Below are 19,944 nucleotides of genomic sequence, written 5' to 3'. Positions count from 1 at the left end.
TCTGCGCATGTCCTCTCGTTGGAGACACCCCTCCCCCTCCTCCCAAGAGACCCGGAAGAAGCCGCTGACGGGCGGGGGGGGGGGGGGGCAGCAGCTTTCGGGCCTGACCCGGGAGTAAAGGCGGAGATGGGGGGGGCGGAGCGTTTTCAGACTACTCCTGGAGAGTCTGACGTCAAGAGACCATCGGATCGTCCTCTGATTGGTGGGCTGGGGGCTTCGAGGGCTCTGATTGGTGGACGGTGCTGACGAGGCTGATTGGCCGAGAGATCACGGCTCAGCCCTGCTCCTGATGTGCGCATGCTCGTCGTGCCTTCCGCGATCTCCTCGACGGCCCCTCGGCTGGTGAGCGGCGGGCCGGACCTTGGGGGGTACCACGCCTGCGGGGTGAAGGGCCGGGGTGGGAGGAGAAAAGCTGGGAGGGCGCCGAGAACATCTTGGAGCCGGGGACCCCGGCGGCGAAGCTGAACATGCGCACTGGCTTCAAAAGCGGCCATTGCCTCCCAGCCGAATCGAGCCGCCTTGGGCCAGCTGGGTGGGAATGACTGAGCATGCGCGGGCTTCGGTCTTTCTCCCCCCAGGTGAGCTGGTAGTGGTCTGCGTGCGGAGGAAAGCCCTCCCTGATGCCTCTCCGAATTGGAAGCCCGCACATGGGACCACAAAGCCCTGGGTGTTTCCAATTAGACTGTAAGCCCCCCGAGGGCAGGCATCGTCCTCTTCCTTTGTGGCCCATCCTCAGCTGGGACTAGCAGTGCTGCTCTCTATTTTGGAGAGGGTAGAGGTTTTTTTCTTATCTGTGGGGTATAAGCCCAATAGTAGAGTCTAGTTCAAAGTGTAGGGCATTTTAGGCACTTTATTTGCTTACTTCCAAATAGCTTTTCAGAATGGTCGTACCATTTTGCAGTGCCACCAACAATGCATTTGTATGCCTGTCTTCTCATACATTGCCCCCAACATCGACTGTTAACATCTTTTTTGATCATGTTTGTCAATTTGCCATTGCAGTTCGACCTCAAACGCTGTGTGACTAGGCAAGCCATTCACTTAATCCGCTTTGCCCAGTTTCCTCATCTATAAAAGGAACTGAAGAAATTAAGCCATTTCAGTATCTCAGCGAAGAAAATCACAACTTGGATTAGTAAGAGGTGAATATTAGCGATGGGGAGCATTTTTCATGTTGAGAATACTTTGCATTTCTTTTGAGAACCATTTGTTCCTATCCTTTTGACCATTGACCTTTTGAAGAATGACTATCAGTCTTGCATATATATATATGTGTGTGTATATATGGTAATTGCATATATGTATATATGTGTGTGTGTATGTGTATATGGGAATGACCTAGTCTTACATATATACTAATTGTATATGTAAATGGAGAAATTTATGTACTAAATGTCTGTATATATATATATATATATATATATATATATATACACACATTTGACACCAAAACTTATCAGAGAAATTCCATACAAACTTTTTTCCTGTTCAACCACTTGCTATCTAGATGCATTAATGTTGTTTGTGCAGTTTTTCAGTTTCAAGTAGTCAAAGCTATCTATTTTATCTTTTACAATACCTCAATTTTTTAATCAAAATTACATCTATTCATAGCAGTAAGAGTAATTTTTTATGGTATGATCTTTAATTCTTTTATGGCATGATCTTTAATGTCAATAGAATATGCTATGAGCTATTTGGTCTAAGATTAATTTTCTGCTAGACTGCTTTCCCAGCTAGGTTTTTTTTTAATCAAACGGGAAGTTTTTTCCTAAGTAATTTACCTTTTCCTCTTTATTAAACACTGGATTATTGAGTTCTGTTAATTCTAAATCTCCCTTGTCTAGACTGTTTCATTAATTTCCCTATTCTTTTTTTTTTTTTTTAGGTTTTTGCAGGGCAAACAAGGTTAAGTGGCTTGCCCAAGGCCACACAGCTAGGTAATTATTAAGTGTCTGAGACCGGATTTGAACCCAGGTACTCCTGACTCCAGGGCCAGTGCTTTATCCACTACGCCACCTAGCCACCCCCAATTTCCCTATTCTTTAAATGGTTATGATGACTGCTGCTTAATAATAATGCTAAATAATATGCTTTGCGATCTGAAAGTGCCACCCCCTTTATCCTTGCTTCTTTTCATCATTTCCTTTGACAATCTAGAATCATTGTTTTTTTTTTCCCAAATGAATTCTGTTGTTATTTTATCAAGCCTTGTTAAGTATCTTCTGGGTAATTTGTTTCATGTAGTATTAAAAGTAAAAATTAGTTTTTGTAGTATTGTTACTTTTATTATATTAGCACGTTTTACCCACAAACACTAAATATTCCTTACACTGTGTAGGCTCTTTAATTCTTAGTGCTTTCTAATTGAATGAATTCAAGTCTTGTTGAACTTTGGGAGGTTGATCCCTGCACTTTGTAGTTTGCATTTTGTAGTTATTTTATGCCATTTTGTATTTAAATTGAAAGTGATTCTTCTTAGGGGTGGCTCCATGGCACAGTGCATAGAGCCCCGGCCCTGGAGTCAGGAGTACTGGAGTTCAAATCCAGCCTCAGACACTTAATAATTACCTAGTTGTGTGGCCTTGGGTAAGTCCCTTAACCCCATTGCCTAGCAAAAAATAAAAATCTAAAAAAAAGTGATTCTTCTATTATACCTTCTTTTGTTATTGTATAGAAATGCTGTTGATTTTATAGGATATATATATCATGTAGCATATAACTTTGCTGACCTATTGTCTCAGTATTTTCGTTGATTCCATAAGGTTTTTCAAACATCATATCATCCACTTACAAGAGCCTATACTCTCTTGTTTTATTGATATTATTAGCACTTCTAGCTAAGTAGGGCAATGGTTAGTGCCAAGTGTCAGGAAGACTTGTGTTTAAATTTTACCTGAGATATTTACTAGTTGTATGACCCTAGAGAAATAACTTAATTCTATTTGTTTCATTTTCTTCATCTGTAAAATAAACTGGAGAAGTAAATGGCAAACTATTCCATTAACTTTGCCAAGAAAAAAAAAGAAAAACCTGAGTGGGATCATAAAAGAATTTGGACATGACTGAAATGACCAAAGAACAAAAAGAACTTCCAGAATTACATTAAATAAGAGCAATTGTTCTTCTTACATTTAAATATTTATTGGGAAAATTTCTATTGTATCCTCAATGCATTTGATATTTGCTTTTGGTTTTAGATAGTTTTATTTTTTCTTTATTCCCTTTGTAGGTCAATCTATTTCTTTTTTCTGATCCAATTAAGATTTCTATCAGATCTTCTGATAGTTTGAATAGTTAATATTTTTTAAGTTATTTCTCTATTGCTTTTCTGTCCTGTTTTGTTAGCATGTAACTGAGCATAATATGTTGTGACTATTTTATTTCTTCAAGTTTTCTTGTGATTTCACCTTGCACATTTGTTATTTTATGATTTGATTTCTCAGTTTAATTAGTGAAGGATTTAATCTTTTCTATTTTTTTTATTTAAGGCAATGGGGTTAAGTGACTTGCACAAGGTCACACAGCTAGGCAATTATCAAGTGTCTGAGGTTGGATTTGAACTCAGGTCCTGACTCCAAGGCTGGTGCTCTATCCAACTGCACCACCTAGCTACCCTGATTTAATCTTTTCTAGAAAAAAAAAATCTAAAAAAGTCTTTTCTAAAAATTTTAAAGAATCAGCTTTTAGTTTTACTTATTGCTGTACTTTTTTTTGTTTCCAATTTCTGTATTTTCCCCTCTAATTCTTAATATCTCTTTTGCTTATTTTAGGTTTATTTGTTGATTTTTCTGGTTTAAGTCTCCATTCCGGTTTGTATCTTTGGTTTGTTGTCCCTGAACCAATATTAATTTTTAATGCATTTTGGTCTGTAATGAATGTATTAATTTCTGCCTTTTATATTTGTTTGCAATATCTCTACCCCTAAAAAATGGTCACTTTTTGTAGTGCAGAGAAATAGGTATCCTTTTTTTTTCTTAACCATCTAAAAGAATTTTTACCCTAATTTCTCAGAATTTGTTCACTTTCATGTCTTCCTTTTTGTTTACCTTTTTGTAGACTATTCAAAACTGATAGTAGGGATGCCAACATTGTCACTTTGTATTATTTACTATGTCTTTTTTAACTCAGGTGTTTCCTTTATGAATCTGGATACTTTGGATCTTATAATATTGGCTCATTACCTATGATTCAGTATGATATAGATTCCTCATCAAAGACTAAGTTACTATTGATAATTTACTATTGGGATGAGAACTTTCTATTTGACAGAAACTGCTAAGAACACTAGTCTGGGAGAAATTAGACATAGATCAACATAACACTTAAACCTAGAGAAGCTCCAAATTGGTATATGATTTAGACAAAAGGTGCTATCTTACATAAATTAGGTATATATGAAAAAGAAATTTCTAAATCTTTTAGGGGAAGAGATTTTAATCACAAGGATAATTTTATTATATAAAATTAGAAAGGTTTTGCACAAAAAAAAAAACCCTACAATGAAGCCAAAATAAGAAGGAAATCAGGAAAAGAGGGAAATGGGGAAGCTGCAGAGAAGAAATTTACAACAGGTTTTTCTGATAAATGTTTTGTTTCTGAAACTAAATCAGATTTCTAAAACTAAAAGACATTCTCTTGTAAATAAGTGAACAAAGGTTATGAACAGGCAATTTTGAAAGTAATCAAAGCTTTCAAAAATCATATTTAAAAAAAGTTCTAATTCACTCTTCAATAGAGTGACTTGCCCAAGTTCACACAGTTAGGCTATTATTATTATTATTATTATTATTATTATTATTATTATTATTATTATTATTATTATTATGTGTCTGATGTGTCTGAAGTCGGATTTGAATTCAGGTCCTCCTGACTCCAGGACTGCGCTGCGTAGCTGCCCCTAATTCACTCTTGATTGGAGAAAAACAAATTAAAACAATTTAAGATACCACCTCACAGAGGTTCTCACCTATCAGATTAACTAATTTAACTGGTAAGAAAAACAAATACTAGAGGAAATATGGAAAAAATAAATATACTGTTGGTGGAGTTATAAGCTAATCTAACCATTCAGAAGAATAATTTGGAATTATGTCCAAAAGTCTATAAAACTGCATACCCTCTGACCCAGCATTACCACTACTGCAAAGAGATCAAAGGAAAGGGACTTATTTATGGTACCTTTTTTTGGTTATGGCAAAGAATCAGGAACTGAGAGAATATTCATCAATTGGGGAATGACTGAACAAGTTATGATAAATAATATTAATGGAATAATATTGTGCTATAAAAAATGATAAAAGGGATGGTTTCAGAAAAACCTGGAAAGACTTATCTGAACTGATAACACAGTTATCACATTAACAGCAATATTTTAGTGATCTTTAGCTATGAAAGACTTAGCAACTCTGATCAATACAATTATTTGTTACAGTTCCAAAGGATTCATGGTGAAAAATTTTATCTACCTCTAAATAGAGAACTGGTGGGCTCTGAATGCACATTGAAGCATATTTTTTTCTCTATTTTTCTCATTTTTTTTTTGTAATGTGTCTAATGTGGAAATGTTTTGTATGATTTCATATGTATTATGGGTATCATAGTTCTCAGTAGTTTGGGAAAGGGCTAAAGAGAGGGAGAGAATTAGAAACTGAAAATTAAATTTTAAAAAATAGTGAACTGAAGAATTTCTGAATGAAAAAAAGAAAATCAAAAAATACTCTTGCAACATTAAAAAAATGAAAATGAAAAGACTTAAAATATAGTGATAAAGGGTGAAGAAAAGAGATGGCAGAAAAAAAAACATACTAATAGCAAAAACAACTGTATAATCAAGGCAACAGCCAACAGCTGGAGTTGGTGGCACAGGGTGCTGGACCTAATGATAGAAACTTTGAATTCTAATTTGGCCTATACTATGTGACCCTTATGCATGAAGATTTTTCCTTCCATACAAGATGTTCAAAGGTTTTTTCCTCCAATATGAATTCTCTGATGATTAATAAAATGTTCCCGGATGGAGCTAGAGTCACTTCATCACTATTTCCCTCAGTTTCTTTAGTTTTATTTTTGTTCACCTTTCTTTCTTAAGGAGGACCAATGACATTACAAGGATTTAAATGAGGCAGAGCTATGCACAATCATTAGCCTCACTCCTCTGGTGTAGTATAGGATACAGTGAATGACTTTGAATCAGACAAACTGATCAATAATAAGTCTAAGGGGCAGCTAGGTGGTACAGTGGATAGAGCACTGGCCCTGGAGTCAGGAGTATCTGAGTTCAAATCCGGCCTCAGGCACTTAATAATTACCTAGCTGTGTGGCCTTGGGCAAGCCACTTAACCCCATTTGCCTTCCAAAAAACAAAAAAATAATAGGTCTAACACAGACCTCTCTTCACAGGAACACCTTTATGAACCATGAAAATATTCAAACCAGATTGAAACCCTTTGAATGTAAGGAATATGAGAAAGCCTTCACTAAGAGGAAGACACTTGAGGAATTCTAGAAGATTCATTGTGATATGAAACTTTTTAAATGCAGTGTATATGGAAAAGCTTTGAGTCACAGACACCTCATTAGATATTTAGAACTCATTGTAAAGGATATAGGAATGCCTTCAATTCAAAGGAACACTTTATTTTTTATTTTTATTTTATTTTTAGGGTTTTTCTTTTTGCAAGGCAGTGGGGTTAAGTGGCTTGCCCAAGGCCACACAGCTAGGTAATTATTAAGTGCCTGAGGCCGGATTTGAACTCAGATACTCCTGACTCCAGGGCCAGTGCTCTATCCACTGTACCACCTAGCTGCCCCTATTTTTTATTTTTTTAACTATATAATTTTTGTTGAAGCCAGTTGGAGTCAAGTGACTTGCCCAGGTTCACCCAGCTAATAAGGGTCTAAGGGTAGATTTGAACTCAAGTATATTTACTCCAGGACTGTTGCTCCATATGGGAACATTTTATTAATCATCAGAGAATTCATATTGGAGGGAAAAAAACCTTTGAACATAGTGAATGGAAGGAAAAATCTTCATGCATAAGGAATATATTATGAGCCATTATAATATTTGTACTCAAGTGAAATCCTTGGAATGTTATGAATACAAAAAACTTCTCAGAGGAGGCTTATTAGCTACCAGAAAAAAACATACTAGAATGAAACTCTGAATGTAATATATAGGAGGAAGGTGTATGAAAAGCAGGTCCCTCTTATTGCCCAATCAGAGAATTCATACTGGAGTGAAATCCTTTGAATCAATAAATGAAAAAAAAAAGCATTTATTGAACTAAACTTATGAAGTATATCTATGTTTCTGTTATTTCTCCCAGAGAGTATATTTTAATGGGTCTGTGCAGAGAACCAGCCCTCCTTGACAAGATTTTCCTTGGATGATTGGTGATAGAAACCACTACATAATGGTATGTATAAGATATGATAGAAACCAAAATCAAGTGATTTATATATCATAAGCCCAAGATGTGTTTACTAAAAGAAACCCTACTTTGACACAATGGAATTGAGAGAATTGCAATATGCATTGGAAAGCTAAGTGATTCCTCTTCTCATTCCCCATCACCACACACACAAACCTAGGGACCAATTGCTGTTGATTTGGCCCTATTGTTATGAGAATATTAAATGATGGTTTTTGGAAATTGTTCAAAAGAAGATCCTTGAGATCAGAAGATTATTCTACCTGTTTAGTCTACTAACTTGTAGGATATAAAGTATCCCAAACCTTTGAAGTTTGTTTTTATATAATTTTTTTTCTCTAAAAGGAGATAGGAAAAATGTCAATAACATCTTAGTGGTGCCGGACCATTTAAACTAGGTGTACTCATTTAGAAATCCAAAATGTTCAATAATTACCAAATTATAATGCATAAAAAAGCATGTTGTTCTGCTGTTTCAGTTGGGTCTGGCTCTTCCTAACTTCGTTGGGGTTTTCTTGGCAATGATCCTATGGTGGGTTGTTCTTTTCTAGCTTATTTACATGTGAGAAACTGAGACAAACAGGATTGTTGCCCAGAGTTACAGTGTCTCAGGCCATTCTATCCATGCACTCTAGCTGACCCTTTAAAAAAAGAAAAGCATAAGGTATAAGTGATTCTCCCTATGTGCTATCCTTATTAGAAATAATTATAAAGATTCTAGCTATTGAAAACTAGATTCTTGAGGATTGGTCTTTAGTAGGAATCACAAATCTTGAACTACACTCACCACCCTTGGGGGACCCAAAATCCAAATGTTTTAATTGGATGATACTATAAACATATAAAAACTCTGAAGTCTTAGCGGATCGCAAGGTTCTCACCTATTCCTGGCTATAGAAATCTAGTCTTGGGATCAACTTCCCAGAGAAAACAAGTGTGGAGCATTTCATGTGAAATCATGTATCCTTGCCCTTTGATTGACAACTGTATCAGCCAAGAAAATTTATTTGGAAAAATATTTTTCTGGCATTAGGTTAGCTCTCATAAGAGAAGGATGGGTGCTGTGCTTTGTGAGCAAGGCAGAATCGAAGAAGCTCAAAGGAAATAGGAAATAAGTTTAGAGTAACCAACCCAGATGTTCACATGGGTTAATTGTGCCTAACCTGTGGTAGAGCATTCTGGGCATGTATTGCTCTGGTCAGCCATAGCTGGAGACTCTGTAATCTATTTCTAACATAGTGATTTCATTTTGGTCTTCTTTGATAATGAAGGACAAGAACCAACCATTTTCCTCATCTCAGGACCAACTAGGATGGCTTTCATATCCTCTGGAATAAGTAAGAATTAAGCCTAGAGGGGCAGCTAGGTGGCATAGTGGACAAAGCACCAGCCCTGGAGTCAGGAGTACCTGGGTTCAAATCTGGTCTCAGACACTTACCTAGCTGTGTGGACTTGGGCAAGCCGTTTGCCTTGGAAAAACCTTTAAAAAAAATAATTAGGCCTAGAACAATATCTTATATGCTGCTATAAGCTGAAAAATCAAATAGTGTTTAGTGGGATAGAAGGAGATAAATAAAACTATGCCAAAGCAACTCTTCACTTTCTCAAAGAGGTAGACCAGGTAACCAGTGTTTGAAGTGGTGGTATGGGCTTATTTGGGGTATAGGGTATGTTCAAGGAAGACTAGTACCTTGGTGCCCTCTTCAGGGCTGCTTTCCATCTTTGATGTCCACGTGAACCACCTAACTCTCACCTGTGGCTCTCAAGAATCTGTAACATGCACAGTGGCCACACCTGGTAAACCGTTCCAATAGGCAGGCTAAACCAGGGTGAGGGTAACAGAGAGAGTCTCAAAATTTATCAGAGATTATTTGGAGGTGTCTACTCGAAGCATGTGAAGTCTTCCACTGGTGGAATGGGCTGAGGAGAATAATTCCTTCCTGTGGACATTAACTCAACTGAAGCAGGTGCTGTGGAGCTTAGAAATTGGTTAGATATCAAAGATGCCAAGGTCATCCATTGCATCTAGAGCCATGACCAGTTGTCTTGCTATGCTGGATCATGTTGACTTGGGAAGAAAGAATGAGACGGATGATTTCATGCAATTCTACCTTACTTAGATCTAATTTATGCATGCAACAGAAGACATCACTCATAACCATTCCTCAAAGTCCTGTGGCAGCAGACAAGCAATGAAGTGTCAGGTGTGGATATACTGGGAGCTAGACCCAGGGCCATAGGGTTGTTTGTGCACTGAAAGTAGCAGTGGGATTTGGCAGCCCCCAGACTTGTGCACCTCATTACCTGATTATCACAAACACTATCATCCTTTTACCTAAACAGGGTGATTGATTAGCCCTTTTAAGGATCACACTGCTCACCTCTCAGTGTGAGGAAGGGGCTAGAAAAGGCATCCTATGCCCTAAAAATTGTCTGCTTACTCTGACCTGATTACCATGGGAATTCCACAGTGCAGCTGAAACACAAAAAAATTTACCAAAACTTCTTGAGTCGGGGCAGCTAGGTGGCATAGTAGATAGAGTACTGGCCCTGGAGTCAGGAGGATCTGAGTTCAAATTCGGCATGAGACACTTAATAATTACCTAGCAGTGTGACCTTGGGCAAGACACTTAACCCCATTGCCTGACAAAAACAAAACAAAACTAAGCTAAAAAAACTTCTTCAAAGAAGATTCCACTCTCTTTCAGTGCATGGAACATGCACACACTCATAGACAACACAAGATTCAATAGACCTAAAAGACAAACAGCTCTTGTGAGAGAACGCAGCAGGTATAGTATATAAATAGCATCCCAGAGTGAAACAAGGCTGGCAAATGAAGGCCAGCTAACTGAAGTTGTAGCAGTGAAAGGGAATACCATGAAACTAGAGTAGGTTTTGCAGTTGAACTAATCTAGCCAACATTCTTGAATGCCTATCAAAAGGAGTGAATGACAGGCTCATGACAATTAGATTGCCACTTCCAGGAAAAAAACAAGACCATCATCAGTACCTCTGCTCCCCCTATGATGAACACTGATGAAGTTAAAGAAAAATTTTATGAAGACCTGGAGACTCTTGTAATCAGTGTACCAAAAGAGGACAAGCTTATAATTCTGGGTGGCTTTATTGCTAGAGTAGGCTCAGATTATCAGACATGACAGGGAGTCCTTGGGAGGAATGGAGTTGGAAACAGCAACAGCAATGGTCACTTTGTACTGAAGACTTGTGCACCTCATTATCACAAACACTGTCATCCTTTTACCTAAACACAATAAAATTTCCTGGAAACAATATCATGGAAAACATTGGCATCTATTAGACTTAAGTGGTGGTTAGGAGAAAAGACAGACAGCATGTGAGTGACAAAGGCAATGTGTGGTGCAGAGTGCTAGACTGATCACAGACTCATCCCCTTTAAATTAAATATTCATATTCAACCAAAGTGGTGACCCCAAGACAAAATGAATACTAGAAGAATTAATGTCAAGTGATTAGAGTGTCTATGAGTGGGAACAGTTTGTGGCTGACTTGGAGGGAAAACTGAACCAACACACAGTTGGTGACAGTGGAGCAGAAAAGAAGTGGGCAGCTTTCAAAGATCTGACATACACTGCTGTATTCCTCATCTGGGCCAGAACACTTGAAAAGACCAAATGATGGGGAAATAAAGAAACTGCTAAATGAAAAAATGGTTTATTAGCAGGATAGTTCCTCCATTTCTAAGAAGGCAGCATTTAATTCTACCAAAAGTAAAGTTCAAGCAGAGCTTACAGAGATACAGAATTCTTGGCTCAGTAAGAAGGCAGATGAAATTAAATTTCATACAGACAGTAACAAAGCAAAACGCTTTTATGATGCCCTGAAGGCTATTTATGAGCCAAAGACATAGTGCATCTCAAATCAGTGCTGATGGATCAACACTGATTAATGATAGGGACGTGATCCCACAGAGATGGACTGAATACTTCCATAGTGTTCTTAACAGACCATCATCAACCAATGCAGAAGTCATTGACCATTTACCTCAAGTTGAAGTTAATCAGTCCCTAGCAGAAGTTCCAACTGAAGAGGAGATTTTGAATGCCATTAGGCTCCTTTCAAGTGGCAAAGCACCTGGTACTGATTCTATTCCAGCTGAGATCTACAAGGTGGTGGATCCATTGCTAATCTAAAAACTTACTGAAATTTTCCATGTTATATGGCATGAAGAGATTTTCCCCCCAAGAATTCAAGGATGTCCCTATTGTCCAACTCTGTAAAGGTAAAGGGAATAGATTGTTCTGTATCTCTTGTTTAGTTAGAGTTAGAGTCCTTATCAGTAGGCTGAACCTTTACCTGGAAGTTGGGTCACCTTCCTGAGAGCCAGTATGGCTTCAGAAAGAGTGGAGGAACAGTTGATATGGTGTTTGCTGTCTGACAACTCCAGGAAAAATTCCAGAAACAAAATAGGTCTACATACAACATTTGTAGAACTGACCAAGACCTTTGATACTGTCAGTCACAAGTGTTTATGGAAAATAATGTAAAAATTTGGTATCCTGGAGAAGTTATTCAGTATTGTACCTCAGTCTCATGATGGCATGCTTGCCCAGGTTCTTGATAGAAGATGATGTTCTAAAGATTTCTTGGTTATCAGTAGAGTGAAACAAGGATGTGTCCTTGCTCCCATACTTTTTAGCATGATATTTTCAGCCATGTTATCAAATGTCTTCACTGAGGATGAACATCACCTCAAGGTCAGTTACCACACTGATGGCAAATTCTTCAACTTGAAAAGGCTACAAACTAAGACCAAAGTGGAGGAAGGGTTGGTGCATGATCTGTTTGCAGATGATTGTGTACTCAGTGCGGCCTCTGAAGCTGAGATACAACGAAGTCTATATTGATTCTCTACTGCTTGGGCTCATTGTGGTTTAACAATGAACATCAGGAAAATCCAGGTGCTCTATCAGCCAGCACCACACCATCCTTTGCTGGAACCATCAATTACAGCAAATGGAGAAGTTTTGATTATTATGGACAGGTTCATTTCCCTTGGCTATGTGCTTTCCAAGGAGGTGCACATTGACAATGAGGTTGACACTTGCATTGCCAGAGCTAGCTCAGTATTTGGGGAGGCTCTGAAAGAAAATGTAGGAGATAAGAGGTATTAGACTGAATACCAAACTGAAGGCCATTGTGCTGACCTCATTGCTATATGCCTGTGAAACCTGGACAATCTACCAGGGCCATGTCAGGAAACTGAACCACTTCCATTTAAATTGACTTAGGAAGACTCTGAAGATCACCTGTGGCAGGAGAAGATACCAGACCCTAAGGTCCTTTCTCAGCTAAAGTGCCTAGCATTCCACCATTACCACAGAGAGCGCAACTACAATGGTCCAGACATACACTTCCAAAAAAAACTTTAATGGAGAACTCACACAGGACAAGCGCTCACAAGGGGGTCAGGAAAAGTGATACCATAACAACCTTGAAGGTTTCATTGAAAACTTTAGAATTGATTGTACAGCATGGGAAACACTGGCACAGGACCACCCAACATGACATGCCCTCATCGGTGAGAGTGCTGCACTCTGTGAGGAAGGCACAATGGAAGCAGCTCGAAACTATGACATTCCACCCCAGGTGTTCACATGGACTGTTTGTGCCCAACCTGTGGAAAAGCAATCCAAGCTCGTGTTGGTCTGATCAGCCACACTAATTTATCTCAAACATAGTGACGTTATTTTGGTGGTCTTCAATAACGAGAGACAAGAACCATCAGCCATAGGCTTATTTATTCTGTTTGTATTTTTTTCACTATTCTTGTATCTGAAAGTAGAGACAGGAACAGATTATTTTTCCTCTAATGGGATTCAGTATATCTTCTATTCCCTAAACTTACTTAAATTTTCTTTTCATATTGCCACAGCTGGGTGAGCAGATAGGCCTCAAAGATATCCTATTTCTGGAGCTCATTGTCTACCACTGTACTACTGATGTAATGTGAAGTTGGTCAGGTAATATGGGCACTAGGTCTGGAATTTGACTTTTATGAAGGAGAAAGATGAACTCCAAGAAAATTGAGAGCTTAAGCTGTTCAATTAAGTTTAGAGGGGGATGCGCTGGACCCACATGATTTCTCATTACATTTCATGGTAATCAACTGACACTTGCTCCCCATAGTCTAAAAAAGATCCTCAGGAGCATAGTGGACTTTTTGAGTTTAACATATTGAGTCACCTGCAAGTCTGTCTTGATTGGGGCCGAGATTTATCTCTAGAAGATCTCAGGGCACCTGTCCTGCAGTCTCTACCCCCTAGGCCTTATGTATGGAATTGATTTTGGAAGTTTCTGATAATAAGACTGAACAGGCCTTTTGAAGATACAATATGTGGCCAAATGAAATTACTATTAGGTGTTAAGACAAGCTCATAGAAGTGACCCCTCATGTCACTTTTGGAAAGCCACCCTGGGTTTGTTCCCATACACTATTAGCTACTCAACAGGTAATTCAGGATCATACCACCACTTTTTTCATCCAAGGTTACCTGTTTTGTATTAGATGATGCAAGACAATCTCATCTAAGAAGATATTTAGGACTCCTAAAGAGAAATGGGAAAGTTTGCTTTTATGCCCTTCCAATGTTATTAACCTTTTTAAAAACTGATTTTGCTGGAGGTTCAAACCTATAAGCCTGGTGTTCGAGCTTGACCTCTTCTGCTAAGCCATTGGAACTCTGTCAGAAAACTTTGACTCTAGAGAACATGATTTTTCTTTGAGTCATTGATTCTCCTGCTGACTAGACTACACTGGGTTTCAGTGGCCATTAATAATTTTTTTTTAGGTTTTTGTAAGGCAAATGGGGTTAAGTGGCTTGCCCAAGGCCACACAGCTAGGTAATTATTAAGTGTTTAAGATCGGATTTGAACCCAGGTACTCCTGACTCCAGGGCCAGTGCTTTATCCACTGTGCCACCTAGCCGCACTGGACATTAATAATTTAAGAAGGGATAGCCTTCGGGTCAACTAGATGGCACAATGGATAGAACACACCAGTTCTGGAGTCAGGAGAGCCCAAGTTCAAATTTGGCCTCAGTCACTTAATAATTACTTAGATATGTGACCTTGGACAAGTCACTTAATGCTATTACTTTGCAGAACAAAAGAAAAGAAAAGGAAAGCTAGAGGGATAGGAGTTCAAGAAAGTTATCCCAATGAGTTGGGAAGTGAAAACCTTGAGGGATAAGGAAAATAAGATCATCTATAGGATTCCAGGGTGATGACCATGGATTTTGACTGGTCCAAAGGGCTTTGAGAGATCTGAGGCTTGGAGAAGATGACTAGGTATCATATATTCCTCCTTTTGAGAGCAGAATTGACTTCCATCAAATATTGTTGCTTGTAGGACATTTTAACCATCAGTGACATCATAGCCTCTCTTAGAGGAATATTCAGGTTGATGCCCTTTCAAGAATGGGATAGGTTAAGGACTAGAACTATTCTTGGGGAATGTGATGCTATCATCAATGACTTACTATAGGATATCTGACAATTCATATCCTCGATTTAGCCCTAACCACATGTTCCTCTTCATTGTCCTTCTGCCAGTGGATGTTATCTCTGAAGCCACTAACCTCTATCCTCAACTGGGAGATCTGTTCTGATTTAGTCAGGAAAATTTTTTAATAAAAGAGGAAATGCAAAATATCCATAGATGTAGAAGATCTTAGAAGGGCGCTAAGGATTGCATCCATTGCTAAGGAGTTAGGTAGTCTTTTTTTTTTTTTTTTTTTTAGGTTTTTGCAAGGCAATGGGGTTAAATGGTTTGCCCAAGGCCACACAGCTAGGTAATTATTGTCTGTGGTTGGATTTGAACTCAGGTACTCCTGACTCCAGGACTGGTGCTCTATTCACTGCGCCACCTAGTCACCCCTGTCCTTCATTCTTGAAGAGGACCAAAATGACAATACTATATAGGAGTCAAGGTACAGTGTGTCTGACTGCTGGGACTGGATCAGGAACTCCTACTTTAGAGGGTGGGATTTGAGTGCAGTCTGGAAAGAAGCCAGGGAATTAATAGTTGGAGGAGAAGAAGGAGAGAGCACTAGACAAGGGACCAGTCAGTGCTTATACAGGGAGATGGGAAATGCTGTGGTGGGGTAAAACCACAAAAAGACCACTGTATCTTTATCATAGAGAAGAGGGATGAGAGTAAAAATTCAGAAAAGATTGAATGGAACTCAATTTTGAAGATTTAAATATCAGATATTTAAATAAATATCAGAATGTTTCATATTTGCTCCCAGAGGCAAAAAGATTCTACTAGAATTTATTGAGTAGGAGAGTATCAAGGTCAGATCTTCACTCAAAAATCACTTGGTACCTTAGTAGAAATGGCGCCCTTTCACCTCCAGGATCAGATACAAAATGCTCTGTTTGGCATTCAAAGCCCTTCATAACCTTGTCTTCTCCCACCTTTCCAGGCTTAGAGCTTGATCCCCATCACATTCTCTTTTCTTCCAGTGACATTGACCTCTTGGCTATTCCTCAAAAAAGAAGCCATCTCAGCTCTGAGCATTTTCTCTGGCTGTCCCCTTATGCTTGGAATGCTTTCCCCCTCATTTTCCTGACTTCCTGGATTCTTAAGTCCAAACTAAAATCTTATTGTATAGGAAGGCACTTTTTTCTAATACCTCCCTCTAGGTGGCACATGGATGAACTCATCTTCCTGGATTCAAATCCAGCCTCAGACAGTGACCCTGGGCAAGCACTTCACCCTGTTTGTTTCAGTTTCCTCATCAGTAAAATGAATTGGAGAAGGAAATGGCAAGCAATTCCAGGTTCTTTGCCAAGAAAACCCCAAAATGGGTCATGGAAATTGGGCATGCCTGAAAAAAGACTAACAAAATTTTTCCTGTATCTCACTTGCTTTGTGTATATTTGTTTGCATACACTAGCTCCCCTGTTGGATTTGTAAGCTTTTTTGAGGGCAAGGACTGTCTTTTTCCTCTTGGTATCTCTGTGGATTAACAGAGTATCTAATATATGATAAATACTTACGATTGATTAATGGATTGATTGTTGGGAATGGTTAGGAACAAGAACAAGGAGGAGACTAGAGTAGTTTCCTTTAATGAAAAGTCTTAAATTTGACTTTGGAATTCAGTGTTAGAAAAGGAAGAGTGAGGAGGAAGGCTGCAAAAGTTTTAAGAACATGTGAACATTCATGGTCATCTAGAATTGTTGGGACCCTTGCTCAATCTATAGGCAGTGGGACCTCTTTCTTCCTGAGATCCCTGCCAGTAGCATTTGATTGTGGAAGCAATCATGAGACTGCAGACCATCCTGAGAAAGAGAGATAGAATGGGTTCTGTTTGATTGGGAGAATTGGGACCCCTTGACCCTGTTGTTTGTATCTTGTCCCTCATTTTCCCCTTTGCCTGACCTTGGCCATAGATTCTGGTGTGCCAGTAAATGACATGTTGAACTTGGGGGGGTCAAATTCCTTGGGACAGGAAGGACTAGTATGTAGTTTGCCATTGGGAGATACCTGGCCCAAGGTGCAAGACCTTTATCCAAGGGCCTTGCCCCACCTACCAAAGAAGGGTATTTAATAGGAGATGTGGGCTCTTAAAATGTTAACTGCTTTTCTAGTTTATATTTTTAATAATTTTCTATAATAAAATCCTGAGCAGTTTTAACAAAAAAAAAAAAAACACATTGAAACTCAATGTGGAGAAAACTTTCTAAAAAGGATGCTTCCCAAGCAGAACAGATTGTCTCTGGAGGCAATGAGTTTAACTCACAGGAAGACTTGAGGAAAGATTGGAGTGAGATTGGCTCTGGGGGTTAGTTTGCTGTAAAGTTCATAGGGAATCCACCTCTGAAATTTTGGGAAGGTGTGATTCCCCAGAGGTCATAATCCCCACAGGTGAGAATTTCTGTGGTCCAAGGAGTAGACAGAGGCTGATATAAATTTCAGAGGAGCCAGAACCAGGAAGGAGACCTTCCTAGAGCTAGAACTCAGCAAAGGCAGCACAGAAGAGAAGCCAAGAAACCCAACCTTTGGAAGGGACATGGAAAAGAATGACACCTCTGTCAGAGAAGGTAAGGATCTGCCAGGAGAATCCCCTGTCTATTAGGACCTTCTCTGGGTCCTGCATCTAATCTGAGAGACCTGGTCCCCAACTCTGGACTGCAGAGTTCAACATTTCATCCATACTGATGGAATGGACTTGAAGGACTTGGAAATAGAGAGTAACGACAGAGATCGAGAGCTGGAAAAGCCACTGCCAACCCTCAGAGGCACAAAGTGCCTGTGTGCTGTCTCCTCTGTCCTTAGAACCTGGGTACTGCCATCTGGGTACTGGCCCTCCACACCCCAAACACCCTTAGGGCCTCAGGCTCTGGGCAAAACTGGACCCTCAGGATCCTGTTCTCTGAGAATAGAATCTGAAGTGTGAGGGAATCATCGAGGTTGCCTTAGTGAGGAAAACGAACACAATCTCCCCTCATCTTTTACCAAGAATTGTAATGAGTAAGTCCAGATTGGGGAAGGGATGTGTGGAGGGTGACAATGAGTTGCCCTCAAAACCGGGGTTCTGACTCTCGACTTGTCATTCCTGCTCCAGCAGCTCATCCCTCTCCATCAGACTGCTCGACCATTCCCCTGTGAGACATCTGGAGTCATGAGTAGCTCCTGAATTTACTAGAGGAGTGACTTTAGGGAAGTCACCTCCATGGGGTACAACTAAGTTTCCCTTTAATGCTCAATTCTCTATTGGTGTCACATACATCCTAGAGAGAGGTTCCTCTCTGAGCCTCCCTTTGTGGCCCAGGTGAAGGGGGGGTGGGGCTGGTTCTCATTCTCCCTATGACTTCTTATGTAGGAACTAAGGCTGACTGGAGACTCTCCAAGAGCCTGCAGGACCTCCTGACCTGCCCGATCTGTAGGGGCTTTTTCAGTGACCCAATAACAGAAGATTCTGGCAGCACCTTCTGCCGGGATTGCCTCCCTCAGAAACCCCAGCCGTCAACCATCCATACCAACTGGAAGATGCAGAACATGGTACAGGTGGCCAAGCAACTGAAGCCATTCCTTGAGCACTCCTGCTCCATTCTGGAGGGATGGTGCCCCAAGCATCAGGAATGCCTGAGCCTTTTCTGTAGAGAAGACAATGAGAAAATCTGCCAGGTGTGCCGGTACTCCAGCCGCCACCAGGGCCACACTTTGATCCAGCTGCCAGACCTGAACCCACAGTAGCAGGTAGGTCAGCTGCCCAAGGCAGCTCTGGAGCAAGCGAGGTCCAGCTGCTCCTCCTGTGGTCTACAGGAGAAGGATGAAGTCAAGAGGGTCTGGGAACTCCCAGGAAGCCCTCTGGAAATCCCCCTCTGGGCCCTTGAGCCAGACTGTCTTCCATGCCCAGAAAACCAGCCCTTGACCTTCCAGCTGCTTGGAAACCTTAGCTCCTTCATCCATGGTTCTTGCTCCTGCTTTGGCGTGATCTGTATCTTGTAGGCAGGGACTTTGAAGGACCCTTTAGATGCCAGCATCCTAACCCAGTGCTTAGTACTTAGGGGGGGGGTGCTATTCATTGGGTACTTTTTGAAGAAGAGGGCAAGATGACCCCCTCTACATCTCTAGACCGCTGGATTCTCTTCCACTTGTCTTCGGGGCAGTATGCAAGGCCCTGACCTTCACCTATACCCTCTCTGGAATCCCCCCCCCAAGACATGGACACCTTTTTAAGGAAGAGGATTTAGGGTGGAAGAAATTGCAAGTTGAAACTTGAAAGAAATTATTATTTTACTATTCTGAGAGTACCTCCAAAGTTAATATATCTATTTTCCATGTGTTACCTTGCCTGGCAGGTGCACTGGACACAAAAGGAAGCCTGTTTGTTGAAAAGAACCAATCAGGAACCTCCAGAGAGCCAAAGTCTTGCTCACTCCCAGATGCCTTTGCTGAATAGTGAGACTCCACCCCCCCCCCCAACCTGACCAAAACCAGCTTTCTGATTAACTATTCCAGAAAATGGTCCCACACTCCACCTGTTCCTGGGAAAGACTGTTCATACTTACATTGACCCTCACCTTGGAGGTTTTTCAAGCATAACCCTCTGGCTCTCCTGGGCTGTGAGCCCCTCTGTAACTGGTTATACAGACCTTGGAACCAGTGTCTGACTTTCCACTTAATAAAATATTTCTGCTTTCAACTCAACTTGAACTCCTGCATTTTGTTTGCAAGGCAATGGGGTTAAGTAGTTTGCCCAAGGTCACACAGCTAGGTTCCTTCTGATTCCAGGACTAGTGCACTGCACTACCTAGCTGTCCCAGCTGCTTGCATTTTGGGGGGTGAGCTTTACCCTATTGCCACTATTATATAAGTAACTAATTATTAATCAGTTGAGATCCAGGCTTTTTCTCCCTTGTTTCCTTATTTCAGGCCCAGTCCTATCCAAGAGTCAGTCTCTAAAGGTCACAGCTCATTTAGGTTTCCTAGTCCTCAAGGTACTTGTTC

At 40.1% G+C, this 19,944-nt stretch overlaps 1 protein-coding gene across 6 annotated transcripts; it reads left to right on the top strand.

Annotated features, from left to right (window-relative positions):
* Positions 1 to 266: 266 nt before the first annotated feature.
* Positions 267 to 19,634, top strand: LOC141510095 (tripartite motif-containing protein 10-like). Of its 6 annotated transcripts, XM_074220096.1 has the most exons (9): positions 267 to 342; positions 1,003 to 1,142; positions 1,889 to 1,940; positions 3,774 to 3,812; positions 4,864 to 4,993; positions 7,332 to 7,421; positions 17,356 to 17,531; positions 18,314 to 18,690; positions 19,296 to 19,634. In XM_074220096.1, the coding sequence occupies exons 7-8, from the start codon at positions 17,501 to 17,503 to the stop codon at positions 18,685 to 18,687; spliced, it is 405 nt and encodes a 134-aa protein (XP_074076197.1). In that variant the 5' UTR covers positions 267 to 342; positions 1,003 to 1,142; positions 1,889 to 1,940; positions 3,774 to 3,812; positions 4,864 to 4,993; positions 7,332 to 7,421; positions 17,356 to 17,500; the 3' UTR covers positions 18,688 to 18,690; positions 19,296 to 19,634. The 6 variants fall into 6 exon arrangements, with proteins under 6 accessions (XP_074076197.1, XP_074076199.1, XP_074076198.1 ...); XM_074220098.1 differs by lacking the exon at positions 4,864 to 4,993; XM_074220097.1 differs by lacking the exons at positions 3,774 to 3,812; positions 4,864 to 4,993.
* Positions 19,635 to 19,944: the final 310 nt, after the last annotated feature.

This window comes from Macrotis lagotis, chromosome 1 (genome assembly GCF_037893015.1).
Source record: "Macrotis lagotis isolate mMagLag1 chromosome 1, bilby.v1.9.chrom.fasta, whole genome shotgun sequence".
Lineage (NCBI taxonomy): Eukaryota > Metazoa > Chordata > Mammalia > Peramelemorphia > Peramelidae > Macrotis > Macrotis lagotis.
This window is presented reverse-complemented; position numbering and strand designations above follow the sequence as displayed.